The sequence below is a fragment of the Podarcis vaucheri genome (assembly GCF_965113315.1).
Source record: "Podarcis vaucheri genome assembly, chromosome: 3".
NCBI classification, from domain to species: domain Eukaryota; kingdom Metazoa; phylum Chordata; class Lepidosauria; order Squamata; family Lacertidae; genus Podarcis; species Podarcis vaucheri.
The window spans coordinates 17510560-17527230 of NC_138761.1; the positions used below are offsets into that span (position 1 = coordinate 17510560).

At 44.2% G+C, this 16671-nt stretch overlaps 1 protein-coding gene and 1 long non-coding RNA gene across 4 annotated transcripts in view; one reads left to right on the forward strand and one right to left on the reverse strand.

The window, feature by feature from the left end:
• Nucleotides 1-8613, reverse strand: part of ATL2 (atlastin GTPase 2) — a 33464-nt gene extending 24851 nt beyond the window's left edge. For all 3 annotated transcript variants that reach the window (XM_082216986.1, XM_082216984.1, XM_082216985.1), the window contains exon 1: nt 8412-8613. In XM_082216986.1, the coding sequence (XP_082073112.1) occupies nt 8412-8481 (70 nt within the window). In that variant the 5' untranslated portion in view covers nt 8482-8613. The remainder of the gene's footprint in view (nt 1-8411) is intronic.
• Nucleotides 8614-8669: 56 nt separating this feature from the next.
• The window catches only part of LOC309529182, a 37101-nt gene continuing 29099 nt past the window's right edge, over nt 8670-16671 (forward strand). The window contains exon 1 of the long non-coding RNA XR_014218115.1: nt 8670-8791. This is a non-coding gene — a long non-coding RNA (uncharacterized lncRNA). The remainder of the gene's footprint in view (nt 8792-16671) is intronic.

The window sequence follows — 16671 nt, forward strand, 5'->3', positions numbered from 1 at the left end:
AGCAAGCCCATAGGGAAAATCGTCTTGCGAAGCAGCTCAAAAACGGAAAACCCTTTCGTCTAGCGGGTTTTCCGTCTTGCGAGGCATTCGTCTTGCGGGGCACCACTGTACCCAAGTTACAGAATGGGAAATGTTACCCTGACCAGGGGCCAGATAAATTGCTTTGGGACTACATCATGCCTACAGGCTCTCAGCTGGTCATCCCTAGATTAGATATTACAGCCAAGATCAAAAGTTCATATGTTACTATAGCAAGAATGCCCTAGCTAATGTTTCCTCAGAAAATGTCTGGCTTATATAACAAGGATCAATTGACAGTTACTGACCAGCTTTTCATAGCAGCTGAAAAACAAGAGCATGGACTTGATCTACTACTACAGGTCACAGCATATGGAACTCAGTATGTTGTATGACCAACAGAAGTCTCTTTACATCTTTAAGTAAGAACACATTGTACAATCAAGCTTATTTATTATCACCAAAATGCATAAGCCTGCAATTTGGGTCAAGCAAACAAACAAACAGAACCTGGTCAGGTCTGATTACTGCACCCCTTGAACATACAAGTTGGTTGGCTGATGTTGGGCAGTAGTATTTAAACAGTTGTGACTATTTAAGTATTTTGGCATTTTTAGTAGCTTTTAAAAAATAAGTCTGGAAAGAATTTAATGTATCCCTTCCAATTTGTAGCCTCTGGTATGGAATATTCAAAGTTTAGGCTCAAGATTTCTCAAATATCCCAATGATTGGACAACTGGAAGTATTATGTTGCTGTGTAATTACACTACCCAAACCCAGCATGTGTATAAATCTTTATGGAAATGGTGCTGTATCCTAAAGCTTCAAAAACAAATGCCAGTTCTTGCCATTTTTCCTCTTTCTGGAAAGCTTATTGGAAGCAGTGGTGAACACAAGTAGATAGAATGCATGGCATTTCTTCATTTTTATTGGTTTTTTTCTGTATTACATTCACAATGCAAATATACCAAAGCCATCCCCACATCGTCCCCATCCCCACATATATTTATCATTTAAATCATCAATCAAATGTATTTCCTCCACATTCTGAGATTACATTTATCTTTGCATTCTACAATCTTCTCAAATCTTCTGTGTATTCTTATTATCCTTCCTTACTAATTTACCTTCCCTCAGATACTTTACATTTTAATCTAGGCATATTAGCATATCTTTTTTTGATCAATATTTTCCCATATATTCATCAAAACATTTCCACTCCTTTTTTAATTTTTGATTCGACTGATTTCTTATAATAGCTGTTAATTTTGCCAAAGCTAAGTATTCATTTAATTTACAAATCCATTCCTCCCTTGAGGGTACAGTTTGTGACTTCCATTTAGCAGCAATCACTACTCTAGCTGCTGTACTTGCATGGCATTTCTAATTTGCTGACCTAGTGAACTGACCCTAACTTGTTTTTCAAAGTGTTGTCTTCCCGTGTTTATTATCAGACACTAGAAACATGCCTAAATGGCAGGAATGCACACCAAATTCAAAATGGTACCCAAACTAGCTTACAATAGGTTTCTGACAATAGCACAATAAACATCCTTCATATGTGACACAACAGCATTAGTCAGCCTTTTAAAAACACTTCAGCAGCTCAGTAAGCCAAAGCCCCAAAAGCTCACCTGAGGAGTTCAAAAGATTGCCAAGCTGACACTCTATCAGACTACGCTGGGTAGGAAATTATAGGACAGCAGTGACACTTCACCAAATGCCCCAGGATCTTGATCCTCCCATGTGATGCTGGAGGGAGCAGGTGATCTATGCAAGAAAGGCTTAAAGGCAGGTACCAGTACTTTGAAATAGGCCTGGAAGCATAATGACAACATGTACAGCTCCTTAATGTCAGGAGCCCTGTCACTGCATTTTGGATAATTAAATTCTGGGCAAATGCAGGCACACATAACTTGCATCGCAGTAATTTTATATTAATGCAACCCAGTTTCACCCAATGGCTATATCAGGCATCCCCAAACTCGGCCCTCCAGCTGTTTTGGGACTACAACTCCCATCATTTCTAGTGAACAGGACCAGTGGTCAGGGATGATGGGAATGATAGTCCCAAAACAGCTAGAGGGCCGAGTTTGGGGATTCCTGGGCTACATCTATCATTCCCAGAAAAAAGGTACAGCAGACACACCAAGCTAAGCAGAAATAAGGCACTCCCTGCTGTATACCAAGCAGTAGATCTAGAACCAGACTTATCTATAGGTTGCTGCACATAAGAAGAGCTCTGCTGGAGCATTAAGTAAGGCTTAATCAGATTCTCATTTCATTTATTGATTTTTATTTATAAATAAAACTATTAGACAATTCTGAAATAATCTGTAACTAATTGACATATTGATGTATATATGTATGGTGATAGACAGCCGGGGCATTTTAAACAGAATTGCTTATATATGTATTGTTCATAAAGAAAATTTATAACGTTTTGTTACATGTTGCTTGCATATAATTTAATAAAAATTAATGGAAAACTTTTTTTTAAAGAAATGGGTGGAAAAGAAGACCCCTCATCAGACCCCTGCATCAGGCCAGAGGTCCATCTAGTCCAGTATCCTGTTCTCACAGTGGCCATTCAAAAGCCTAAAGAAAGGCCACAATCAGGGCTCAGGTAAAACGGCACTCTCTCCACTCTTTCCACCAACTGGCACTCTTTCCACCAACTGGTATTCAGATGCATATTGTCTCCAACAGTGTTAGTAGAACCTGGCCATCCCAGCAGCACCATGAATTTGTCTGTACAGGCAACTCCCGTTTTGCATGCATAGAAAGAATGCATGCTCCCATCGCCGCAACGGGAAGTGACTGGAAAAGGAGGCATTGTGGGCTTACATGTGCTCTGGCAAAGTGCACGGGGGACAGGAACGCACTCCCCGTGCAAAACAGTTGTTGCCTGTACTGGTGACTGGGTATAAAGAGAGCCTATTCCCTGAATCTCTGGTAGATTACCTACACCAGTAACTGCTGGTTCTGCTGGACCTCTCAATGGTTGCTAATGCTGCCTGTGGCATTATTCTGGATAGCCTGGCCAGGATAGGGTAGGGACATGACTTTGTGATTGTCCTTGTTGGGAAAGAGTGATGAGGTGAGTGGTACTGGGACTGAAGATGGCCACTGTCATTTGAAGTATCTTCAGGTTCTATTTTGCCTCTCATGCTGTTAAGATCAGCATGAAAACTGGTTATCCAGAGATCAGTGGTAAAGTAACACTAGTAGCACTAGTGTGTCCATAGCCATCAAAGAGAAAGGCTGAGTCCAGGTGCATTCCCAAACTTCAAGGGTAGTGCAGCCTCATCCAAAACCAGACTGTAACCTAAACTATGATTAGCTCTCCTACTGACAAAAGCACTAAATCATAGTTTAGCAGATTCAGCGGGATCAAGTGAAATGTCGAAACTAATATGTTCCATCTTTTCCCTGCTGATATTTACTTTTAATTTCAAAGAATCTCAATTTAGAATTACATGCAAAGCAAGAATCTTGCTTTAAAGCAATGGTTAGGTAAACAAGACAGCTTCATAACCCATGTTTCGATGTTTGCTCATTTAGCAACTACTGATTGTTTAAAACCAGGATTGTTGATTCACATGCAATGCTAAGCCAAGTTTTTTTTGAGACTGAATGTACCTTTGGAAAGTAGTCCTCATCCTGGCCACATTAGAGGAGAGGGGTGTGTATGTGTGCACATGTGTATGCTTGACACTCCATGGGCGTTTACTGAAGCTTGTCCATTTAGCACAGAGATGGGAAGCCTTTTTCAGCCCAAGTGTCATGCTTTCTTTTGGGCAACCTTCCAAGGACTACATACAAGCAGTGGGCAGGACCAGGACAAGTGAGTACAGCAATTGATGTGCCTTTTTTCTTTGCACTAGGATAAGGAACTCTAGATCAGGAATAGCCAACATGGTGCATTCCAGATGTTTTGAACTACAACTCCCATTATCCCTGACCATTATCCCTGCTGGCTGGAGCTGTTCTAGATGCTGCTGGACTACAGCACCCACAATCCGTGACCACTGGCCATGCCACAAGGTGAAGTCCAACAACATCCACAGAATCACAGATTCCCTATCCCTGCTTGTTATATTCCCTTCACACAAAAGTCAGGTTTCTACATATTTCTCCATCCAGCATTATAAATCAAAGGCACAGTCAAGTCACACAAAAGCACCTGAAGGCATAACGAAAGGCCAGATAGAGAGGCCTTGAGGGCTGTATTTGGCTCCTGTGCCTAAGGTTCCCAACACCTGATATAACATTAAACCAGTGATATCTAATGTGATGCCCTCCAGAATCTAGATGCTTTGGACCACAACTTCCATCATCCCTGATCATCGGCCATGATGGCTGGTGCTGATGCAAGACATCTGATAGACACCAGACTGGAGAAGCCTGACTTTAGAGTTATATATGAACCAGACAAGCAACTGGATTATCTGTCAATTACTATTCCCATTGCTAGAAGATGTATCTGTAAACAAGTTAATGAGTAGAATTCAAGTCATGCTATAAAAATGTTCCACCTGCACAAGCTTATCAGTTTGCCAGGTAGCATGAGCCTCCTCTCCCTCAGTCCTGGGGGGCTCTCCCAACCAACCTAGAGCCAATTTGGGGGGACAGTGGGCTGGGAAAGTCCTGCTGCGCAAGCAGAAGTCCTTGCGCAGGGCTTTCGCTGATAGGGTTTGTTAGGCGACTCCTGCCCTATATGGGGAGGGGAGAGAAAAGAGAATTTACAAGTCTACCAGTACATGGTAGCAGAGAGTTACAGCTAAAAGTTTAGCAGTGAAGAGTTAACCGACATTTGTACCCCTCATGCAAGGGTTCCGTAACACACAGCTGATACCTGCTGGTACACCCTCATCAGAAGTTGTTAGTTTGCCAACACTTGAGATTAGGTCATTAGAGAGAAGTAAATGCATTCACATCTTGTGTAAGACCCCAACCCATATGGCTCAATTACAAGCACTGTGAAAGCAAAATTTCTGATGCCCTTCATTCCAGAAGCACCCTTTAACAAGCCACCCAAATAACTCTGAATGACTTCAAGCAGCAGCTTTTGATAATATAAGGAACTAATTCCAGGAAAAAAACCAAGAAATTGCAGGTTCTTCAGACTGGAGCTTTAGAAAGCAAGTTTGACGCTTTTTACTGCTGTAAACAAGGAATAAGTTTTTGTTTCATTTTTAATTAAAAACTAGGTGATATGCTCACAGATGAAGGTTAGAACTTTAAGTGTATGGGTGTTACAGGAAGTCACAACTGTAGTGCAGATATACCACTTAGGAACTAGTTTAAAATTAAATTTAATAGAAACTAATGGGCACAAAAGTTAGTTTAAAATTCTATCTCAAAACATTTTCGCTATTAATTGTGACATGATGAACCCATAAAGTACACCATCCAGCAACTTTAAGCAAGATTGCTAGAGGTATACAACACTAGACATTTTGCCTGGTGACAACACTAGTATGTTGGGATAAGGTGTTAGAATGCTAGGTACCCAAGATGAACAAATATGTAGTACAGTATGTGCCTATACATGTTTTACCAGGGAACCAACATGTTTTCACTAAATTTTGCAATAAACCTCCATTCAGTGTCATCTGGCACATGCAGAAGAAGCAGGAGGAAATAAAGGGTTAGCTTTACATTTGAAACTTTAAAGCTGCATACACTTCTCACCACTTCCACATGCCTCTAAAGTGCTGAACCAGTCAAGTGATAATGGCCCCCTCATTTTGGATGTGCCAGAAAACTTTGCCATTGGAAGAGGTTTCACTTCATGCCCTTCCATGATGTGATTGCCAAACAGATTCCTGGCCTCAAGTGTGGAATTCAATTTATTCAGAAGCATTTCTACTGAGTTCCAGAGATGCTTACTCATGTAAGCTCTCCATAAGTCTACAGTCACACCTTACTTACCCTTCCAAGCCCTTGAATTTGCTTTTTTACCTGTGTGGCACTAGTTACAGAATGTACACACATACCTGTAGCTCTGAATATGTTCATACACTAAGACTTCCAAAGGCTTTATTTTGGGTAAACTGCACACACTTAGAAAAGTTTGTAAGGAAAAAAAAACTTTTCCAGAAAAGGGGTTGATTAATTCAGTTTCATGCTTAGCTTTAAGTGTTAAAATAAGCCAGCTACTATAGATGCCACCAATTATTTAACAGATTTGTTTCCATTAGCTTTCCAACAGAACAGAATTTCCCCTGAAGAGAGACTTTATTTAAATATTTCTATGTTACACACATAATGGTGTCAAAGCACTATCATTTGCCAGGTTTATTTATGGAAAGAAGTGGAACAAGCATTATACAAGCAAATCCCCCTAGTGGTTTGGCAACAAACCTGCATACAAGTTTATCACATGATGTACACAAAAGCAAGACTTCTTGGGCATTTGCCAATTTGGACCACATTAGAGGGGAAAATAAGGTCTCCGGTTATCAGTTTGATTTCATATTTCTCCCCCTGCCCCACACAACTTTTCAGATGCACCAAAGACATGCAAATGCTAGTTTGGGCAAATTGCATGAACTAGCTGTATACAACAGCATAACTGAGATTCTTTTCGATGGTAGGAAAAGCAGGAGTGAAAGAAAAGAAATTACTTTTGTTAAGAAGTAGGTCACAGTATACAAGCTGTGAACATTGCAATCAGACATTTCTCCATGCAACACTGCATCCAAAACTACCAATCATGGCTACCAAGTACCAGCCAGAAACAGATCTCCCCATTCACAATCATGAAGTTAGTACCTTACACCTGTGAAGCTCTGCTACAGTACCTTTCCTCCTAACACTAGCAACTGAAAATCTCCAGTATGCCATATTTTGCACATAGAACATTTGATATACCTTAGCTCTACAGTCTAACGCTGTTGTGATCTACACATTTCCCCATATCACTGAAGTAGACATTGAAAAAAGTCTAACATCATACCTCAAAAGACTGAGTTATGTGATCCACTTAACCAAATTATTCACCTATTCAACCTTGAAGTCATGAAGGAGGGGCACAGATAATAGCTGAGCATATGTTTTGAATGTAGAACCTGCAAGATTCAAACCTGACATTTCCAGGTAGAGCTGAGAGAGACTCATGTTTTGGGAGTCATGCTCTGGAGCATAGCTGCCAGTAAGTGTAGACCAGGAGTGGGCAGAATATAAACTGAAGTGAATAACAGGAGATCAGCAAGAATTCCAGCTCCCAGTTGTTTATATTCTCTCCTTCTCTAAATCAGGCAGCCAAGCTGAATAAAGCTTGGGAGGAAAACCAAGAGCAAATATTTGTGCATCTGAACTGTGAGCTCAGTTCTAGTTCTGAAAACAAATCCCTGGACTGAGCATGAATCAAGTATGCTCATTAACTCTGGGAGCAGGCTGACCCCACCACCTCCGCTATTTTGTCCTTGGCTCCATATGGTAGGTCTCAGGAGTCCAGGGAAGCAGCAGCAGCAGCTCCACAAAAAAATCTTAAGTCTGGTGAAGACAACACGGAGCTCAAAGGTTCAGGGGCTTGACTTGGTATAAGGCACCTTTTTATGAGCAAATCCTCAACTTTGCTCCAGAAGCACCCGGGAAGGAGGCCACAAACTCCCATGCCCCGCAGACCAGCTAGCCTCTGCCACGTGGGGCACTGGCTCTTTCCACCCGGCTCTGTACACCCGCCAGAGCTTGCAACACAACATGCCTCCGAGGCACTGCTGTGTGTGTGTGTGTGTGTGTGTGTGTGTGTGTGTGTGTGTCTTAAGACACAGACACACACACATTCTCTCTTCTCTAAGGGGGTGGGGGAGAAGACTCGGGCCTGTCGTAGCGACTCCTAATCCACTAGAGATCCTACAGATCTTTCCCCTCCACGCACCAGCCACGCTGTGTCACCCGCCTCCTCCCTGGCCCGCCTAATAGACCCACGGACTCCCCTTACTTAGCACCTGCAGGCGCAGCCCCGCCAGCAGATGCCAACGCCCTCCTGGGGGCAAGGCGGCTGCCCAGCCACCCACCGACCTCCCCCGAGGAGCAGGAGGCCTTGCGGCACCCACCCCGCTTCCCCCAGACCAGCACAGACCGTGCCGCGGCCTGGCCGGAGAGCGGGGAAAGGCCGAGGGACCGCTCCCGTCGCGCTGCCGTCGGCGCTCTGTTTTCCCCCCCCCCACGCCCCTCGATTCGTCCTCCCGCCACGCTGCGCCCCTGTGAGGGAAGCCAGTCCCGCCCGCAGCCGTTACGGGAGCGAGAGAGAGAGAGACCGGGGGACGGGGAGGCAGCGGGGGAGCTCTAGGCCCCGGGCCCCTGCCCAGAGCGGCGAGGCTCCGCGCTCTTCCCTCTGTCGTCGCCGCGCCTTCCAGACCCCAGGCAGGCGCCCGGTTTACCTGCCAAGTCCGGCTGTAGCCGGGGCAGCGCTACTCGCTGCCCGGACCGAGCCGCGTCCCCTTCCGCCATCTTGTCCAGGTTTAAAATTAACTCCCCGTGACGTCAAACGCCGCCGCGAGCCCTTTATCGGCGCCCGCGCCGAGCCCGCCGAGGTGGTCCTAGCGCCGGCATGATCTGCCCGCGCGCGCGGCGTGCTCTCTCCCTCCTGCTCCCTCTCTTCTCCCCTCCCCCTCCCCCTGTCAACCGGCAAGGCGCCTGCGCGAACGTTCCGACCGTTTCCCGCTCACCTCGGCTCTTCTGCTGGCTGTCGCCGCCGTAGGCAAAACGACGCCTCCCGGGTCCTAAAGCCGTTGCGCATACATCCCGCGCTGAAAAGTCGGTAGGCTACGGATTATTTGTTTCTTCCTTTCCTTTTAGGGCCCCTACGAGCTCAGCCACTGGTCTTGTTTGCCGTGACTGCGGCCCAATAGCGGAAAGATGTGAGAGTTGAAAGGGGTGGGGGCCTCTGAGCATGCACAGAGTGCATTTGTCCCCCCCCCTCCATCAAAAACCAAAGTCTGACCTGGTTCTTAAGCCTAGTAGGGTGTTAGGAAAGAGGTGGAGAGGCTTCCAGCTCATGGCAGGCTAGAACTCCAACTTTATTTTTAAAAAGACATTATAGGGTACAGTGGTGATCAAAGTAATTTGCTGCACAATCCTATATACATGCCTACTCAAAATTAAGGCCCATTGAGTTCAGTGGGGCTTATTCCCAGGTGAGTAACTACAGGAATGCAGCCTGCAATCTTATGCCTACTTACCAACAGTTTAACTGTCATTCACTGAGGATGCCATTTTGATGCAGAAAACGGAATCCTCACCACCACTTTGAGTGAAGCGAGTAATTTTTTTGTTTCCTTTTCCCACAAAGACTCTGCTGATGGAAGCTTCTGTTTTGTTTTTAATTGTACCTCTACCCACATCCACCTTGAATTCAATGGGGCTTATTCTTGGACAAGTACTTTACAAAGTACTGTAAAGACATCAGTTCCTACTGTTTACTTAAGTACATTTAAGGTTAACAGGACCTGGATTTCTTTTTGCACCAGGCAAGTCCTAACTTTCCCCCTCTGTTGTGTGGCAAGCCTCAACTTGGGTATAGGACAAGCTGAGGTGGGAGAGAGTTCAGTCTGTGCTCAACACAGAGCTCTGGAGTTGCTAAGGATTCCTGACATGAGGATATTGGCTCTTTGAGGAGAAATAAAGTTGCAAAATCATAACACAAAAACCCTGTTAATGCCATTTTGCATTTAGTATAATAGGTTGCCATATTGCTTTGGAACTGTCCAAATTTCCTCTGCCTGAGCAGATGCCAGTTTCATAGTTTTGGCACCACCCCAGATCTTTTGAACCCATTCATTAGTTTCTGGGGGTTTGTTGCTCTTCTTCCAATATCGTGCATTTAATAGGAGGGATCTAATTCTGTGAATGGAAGGGGCTTCCATTCAAGGTACCAACTGCATCGGATCTCCCTTCCCCCCAATATTTTTCTCAGCTATCAGCAGATTTGCTGTCAATTTCTGCCATTTGTTTGAAGCAATCTCCTTCAAATAATCAAAGCATTATCAGTGGGTCCCTTGATAAATTTATTCCTGTACAGTAATCCTGATTATAAAAGCAAAGAACTTGTTCCAGATAAATAGCTATACAGGGTTCACAACATATGTCATGTATATTTTTGAAGAGAAAATATTAAACTCAAATCCATATTTTTTTACTTTGGTCTTGTGGACCTATCTTTTGGGATGTGTTGGGAGGAAATTGTGTTACAGAGAAAGTATTATCACAAGGAATGTGATAAGAGCTTCACTGTCACTTTCACACATGAAAATTGTTACTTCAGCTTTGAAATTGGGGAAATGTCTTCCAGTGCTGTGCTCTTTGAAAAGAGAATGCTTTCTGTGAGAATGTGGTTGTGCTAATTCAGAAAGACAGACACTGATAAATTAGGAACAAATATTAAAAATTAAAAGATACACTACTGGTTATAGAGTGCTTTTTTCATCTTGCATGTATTAGCTTGGCTGTACTGAAGAACAATGACCAAAGAAAGATTGGGAAGTTATTTTGACTACGGCTGTCTTGGTTTGAATGGTTTACCAAAGACATTGAAAGTACAGCAGCACATTTAATACCCTATCAAGATCCAAAATGCACTTTCAGTGTTGTGCATCCTTTGCTTACTGTCAAAAATACATAGCCTGCAATCCAAAAAGTTATCTCTTTCATGATCCCAATGGGAATTTTTCTGACTTTCCCCCCATTCACCAGAGGTCTACAATGCAATATTGCAATTTGCTTTTGAACTTCCACTCCATTTCAAAAGTGATTTGTCATGGGGGCAGTTGTCGAAAGTACTCATGAGCTGGTGTATGGGTGAAGAATCTCTGGTTCTCCCATTGTTGAACTACAACTGCATCATCCCTGACTATTGGCCATGCTGGCTGGAGCTGATGGGAGTTGGAGTCCAACAGTAAGTGGAAGACCACAGATTCCTCATCCCTGAGCTCGTAAAATTGTTTTCATGATTTATTGGATCCTGGCTATAATGAACAGCACTGGGAAAGACATCAGAGCTCTAACATATATCTTTTGTTGTCTTCTGTGCTTCTCTGCATGGCCTTATTTTAAGTCACAAAAGAAAGTTTCCTGAGAGTCTCAGCTCTCATTTTCACACCCCCCCCCCGCCTGTGTCTACTGTACGTCTGTTTATTTCCCTGCCCCCCAGATAATTTGCCTGGGTTCAGAGTTCCTTCTTCCAAGAAGGGGCAAGCACTGCATTATGCTATCTGAAATTACTGTCTTTAAAAATATCACTACACACTCCAGACAACATCAAGCACTGTTAATGTTGTACTGATTCCAACTGCAGACCTATAGCATGTGCTTAAATTTATCCTACTGAAATTAGTGAGGCATTTAGAAGTGTTTAACTTGGTCTAGATTGTGCCAGATATATTTAGAAAGGGGACATGCTGCAGAGGACCTAGTCGGAGGAGGGGAAGGAGGCTGGGTAACTTTCTAAAACTGATGACATTGGTGGAAACCAAGCACAGAAAGAAGATTCTAAAAGTGCATCCCAACTGGCGGCTGTTTGTGGGATTTTTTCCAGCTGCTAATAATGCCCAGCTCAGAGCATAAATTAAGATAGATTGAGAAAGCCAATTCCCTGAATAATCTGTTCATTTATATATGAGAAGATCCATTCAGTTCTCATGATGTTGATTGCTTTGGGAGGAAGAAATCAGTAAAAATAAAAATGCTTTCACGCCATGACTTAAAATCTATGTTGCTAGGGATCGGGTACCATGAAGGTCACCATAGTTCTTAGTCCATTCTGACTGTCTTTGCTTCTTGAGACTGTTCAGGTATTAGTTCATTACTATTTTGCTTCTTGCTTCTTTGATTACTATTTACAACTACCTCATTTTCAACCAACAGAAATATATTTATCTCTTTATTAATATGCTGCTGTTCATCAGAAAATACGGGACTGGTCTACAACAGCTATACATAAAACCATACAATAAAAACCATTTTAAAATCAGAGCTCAGCTCTCTGCTGTGGAAAGATGTGTTCTTAATGGCCCACATGAGCCTAATGGAATGTAGAACTTTTCATCAGGCGTTTAAAAAGTTGAAACAGAAGGTGCCTGTTGAAATTCTGTTGGCAGAGCATTCCACAAAGCTGGCCGGATGATACCAAAGGCTCGGTTTCTTGTTGCTGTCAGAGGAGCCTCCCCAACTTAAAATAACAACTAACAACAGCCCTGCGGATGGTCTCAGTGATTGATCTGGGATATAAGGGTTCAGGCAGTCCCTAAGGAACCCTGGGGCCTAAGTTGTTCAGGGGGCATAAGTTTCAACAAGGACATCACATGGTGCCAGCCAGCTGCCCTCCTCAGCATTCTGCACCAGCTAGAGTTGCCTCACCAGGCCCAGAGACAGCCCCATGTAGATCTCATTGCAGTAATCCAGCCTCAAGGTGGCCAAAGCATGAACTACACCGGTCAAGCTATCCCCATGCAGGAATGGCTCTAGCCGGCTAACCCAACAAAGCTGGTAAAAGACATTCCTAGCCACAGAGGACACTTGCGCACCTAATGACAACGATTTATTTAGAAGTACAGTACCCCCAAGATACGCACTTGCTCCTTCAGAGGGAGTGCATCTGCAGCAGATAACTTTCCTATCTCCAGGATATGAGGACCACCTACCCAAAGCTCCTCTGTCTCACCAGGATTCAAGCCTTCATCCAGTCCACCTCTGCATTCAGACACTGATCCGGATATTTCACCGCATCACCTGGTTCAGGGGTTATGGAGAAGTAGAGTTGTGTGTGCTCAGAGTACCCATTGCTCCACAGCTCCTAATGACTGCTTGATGACACCTCAAAGTCAGGGATTGAAGTGGAAATTGAGGTTGATACTAGAGCCCTGCATCTAAAACACAAGAAGTTATTCCTCACTTAGAAAATGAACACTCTTTGTCTCTTCCCATTCATTTTATGTATTATTATGTTTATATCCCACCTTTTCTCCCAGGAGCTCAAAGTGGTATATAGATGGTTCTTCCCTTTCCCATTTCGCTCTCTCAACAACCCTTTGAGGTTTTTAAGCAGAGGTTGGATGGCCATCTGTTGTGCATGGTTTAGTTGAGATTCTTGCATTGCAAGGGGTTGGGATAGATGACCCTTGAACCCCCTTCCAACTCTACAATTCTACAATTCAATGATTAAGCTGAAAGACCGTGAGTGGCTCATGGTCACCCAGCAAACTTCATGAGTGGGGATTTGAACCCTGCTCTCCCACGTCCTAGTCCAGTACTCTAACCACTATGCCAAGCTGGCTCCCCATGTCTGGGTCTAGCCTGCATGCTATTTTAAACAGCCCTCTCCTCATAATTTTTCCGCACATTGTGGAAACTTTCCACATGAACGCTATCTGTTTCTAGCAGCAGCTGCTGCTCTCCGCATCAAGCGGAGGAATCTTACAAAGACCACTGTAGTACTTTTATTACAGCGCTTTCCCCTAAGTCAAGGGTGTGGAATCTGTCACCCTCTGTTGCTCTTGTTGAACTACAGCTCCCATCATCCCTGAGCATTGGCCATTCTGGTTGGGGCTGATGGGAGTTGGAGGACTTCCATGTTGCGGGAGACTGACTTAACCAATAGCGAAAAGATTATGTTCCTGTCTAAGGAGAAAATGGCATTGGCATAGGGAGGACCCACAGCACACATGTAAAGCACATCCAACACTCATTTAAAGCACATGGCTGGGAACTATAGTTTGATAAGGGTGGTATGAATTTTAGCTGTGTGTGGGGCAAACTACAGTTCCCGGGATTCTTTGTGGGAGTGACATGCTCTGAATATGTGCTCTGAATACCGGTATGTGGCTCTGCCAGTAGGTTCTATGGAAAGGAAGAGGAACCTCAAATGAGCATTCAGAGGGACTGTCTTTGACAAGTTGGTATCCTTTAATATTACCCCATCTCCATCTGCCACCACATGCAGCCTGTCTAACTCTGCCTAATGAGGCCCAGTTTACCAAAAGGCTTAACATGCTGTTTACTACCATGGCATCAGTACATTTGCAAAGTGTACAGCAACACTTAAAATACGATCAATGCATTCATTTTCATCCAGCAAATCTTTATCACATGTTCATTGCCTGATGCTTTCAACCCTAATAACAATGCTTAGATTTTTTTAAATTTAAAAAAAAGGAAAAGAGGGTGCTACCAGATGGATGTTTATTGTGGGATCGGTAGTCATGTATGCAAACCTTTTGCAGTGTCCACACAATATTGTTGGCATCAAAATTCCATCCCATATTCCCCCCCCCACCCCATTTAACTCAGATTTACCCCTTCCACAAAAAATCAATAGGGTTTTTTTTTTGGGGGGGGGGGGTTAAACTAGTTACCAGCAACCCATTTGTGATATCTGAATGACCTGTTTGCAATATCAAGCTCACTTTTGGAAAGACCCAGAAAGCAGAGCCAAGACCCAGATATATTTTGCAAAGTAACATGTCACACTCCAAAGATCTCAGTAGCTGGGCTTTCAATTTATATAACTCTTCAGAGGCTTATGGATTGAAATAGAGGAAGTACTGTAAAAACACAGCGGCCATAGACAACAATACAATTCTTTATTTTTGTGATAATCATTAACGGGGGAAAGGACAACAGGTTCACTGAAAGTTTGCAGGCTGCCACCGCTGTTGAGTGTTACACAACCGCTCTAGAGATTTAAAGCCAGGGCCCTGGCAGGACTACAAAAACAGAATAAGATGTGAGAGGAAGTTTCTTGCACACACACTCTCTCTCTCTTTCTTTCTCTGAACCAGCACCTGAAATCGGGATGACCAAAGCTTTTCAGGAAATTACATTGGGCAGTAAATTTGAAATTAGACCCAAGTTCACACAGTAGAATCCACCGTTGCTGTAACATCTGTACCCAAATCCAGAACGTGGAACTTCTCTCCCACCTAGGACCCCTAAGGTGAACTGCCCGAGATGGGTAAAGAACAGCTGGCAGAAAATGCAGCACTGTTGATCAAGCAAGGGCAACAAGCCAAACTCTCCTGGTATTTATGTCAAGCCTGGCCAACCCAGAGGCTTTATCCTGTTAATGTCTTCTGCTGACATTCATCTCCAGGTGCCTTCAGAGGTAAGGCAGGTGTCAACTGGCGAGCAGGCTATTTTGGGCTGTCACTGGCATCTATCTGTCTCGGGACACAGTGGAGGAGTGCACTTTGGAGGGTGAAGTCGAAATGTTGGACAGTTGCAGTGCCTAATTTGGCTGTAGAGGTCAGCTGCAAGAGAGGCATGTTTTGTTGCAGCCAGGGCAGATGAAGGCGTCCAGTTTTGCTGCTGCAGATGCACCATGACGTTTCTCCTCTCTGCACTCCTCCCAGCAGTCATTCCTCCTCTGGTCACTGCTACAGATGCATGACCTGACTGTCTCCAGGCAATTCAGTCATCTGCAAGGCATTCCCACAGAGCACGGTTGATGTTGCCAGCCTTCACGCCCCACTAACGCAGTGCCCTTCCCATGGAGGCTTACCTGGCACCAGTATTATTATATCTTAAGGCACCAAACGAAAACCTTTCTTGCAGGTATTGTTCTACTTGGTTCTGTAATGCCACTCCTGCTCCTTTAGCCTCAGTCAGCACCCCCCATTCTGTATTTGATCTCTGAGCACATTTAGTGTTCTCTTCAGGGTAGATGTCATTGCCTTTGTGTCACACAGGCCTGAGCTCTGGGCCTCAGAAATTAAAACACTGACCTCACATCTGAGAGGAGTTATCTAACAGAACAACAGCCTTCCTGCAGGTAGCCTTGATGCTGTGGAATAGCCTTGGTTCACACACAGCCGCTTCACTTCTGAAAGCAAACAAAGGACTAGCCCAGGGACAGAGCTTCTGATTTGCATTCCAAATGCCCCAGGATCAACCCCCAGCTTAGAGCCAAGGGAAACCCCTGTCTGTAACTTTGGAGAGCTGATGCTGCCAATCTGTGTACCAGGCATGTCCAAAGTCCACTTTGGTGGTCTAATCCGGCCCCTGTGGCAGTTTATTTCCCGGGGTAAAATCCTAAAAAAAACCTCAACAACTTCAATCCTAAAAAAGTGAAACAACTTTGGTTGGCCCTCACGGCCCTTCACTTCATCAAATCTGGCCCTCTTTGAAAAAAGTTTGGACACCACTGATTACTGACCTACATGGACCATTGTCAACAAAAGAGGTTTAAAGACTCTCTCAAGGCAAATCTTTAAAAATGTAGAATAAACACCGACAACTGGGAAAAACTTGCCTGCGAGCGCTCCAATTGGAGAACAGCCTTTGCCAAAGGTGTCATGAGCTTTGAAGAAGCACGAACGCAGGACGCAAGGGAGAAACGTGCTAAGAGGAAGACACGGTTGGCAAACCCTCACCATGATCAACTTCTGCCCAGAAACCTATGTCCCCACTGTGGAAGGACGTGTGGATCCAGAATTGGCCTCCACAGTCACTTACAGACTCACTGTTAAGACCGTGTTCATGGAAGACAATCTTACTTGGCTACAAGTGATTGCCAAAGAAGAAGACGACGACACATAGACCAATGGCCTGATCTGTATGAGGCAGCTTCCTGTGTTTCAAAGCCAAAGAATTGTAGAACTGTAGAGTTGGAAGGGACCCCAAGGGTTATCTAGTAAAACCCCCTGCAAT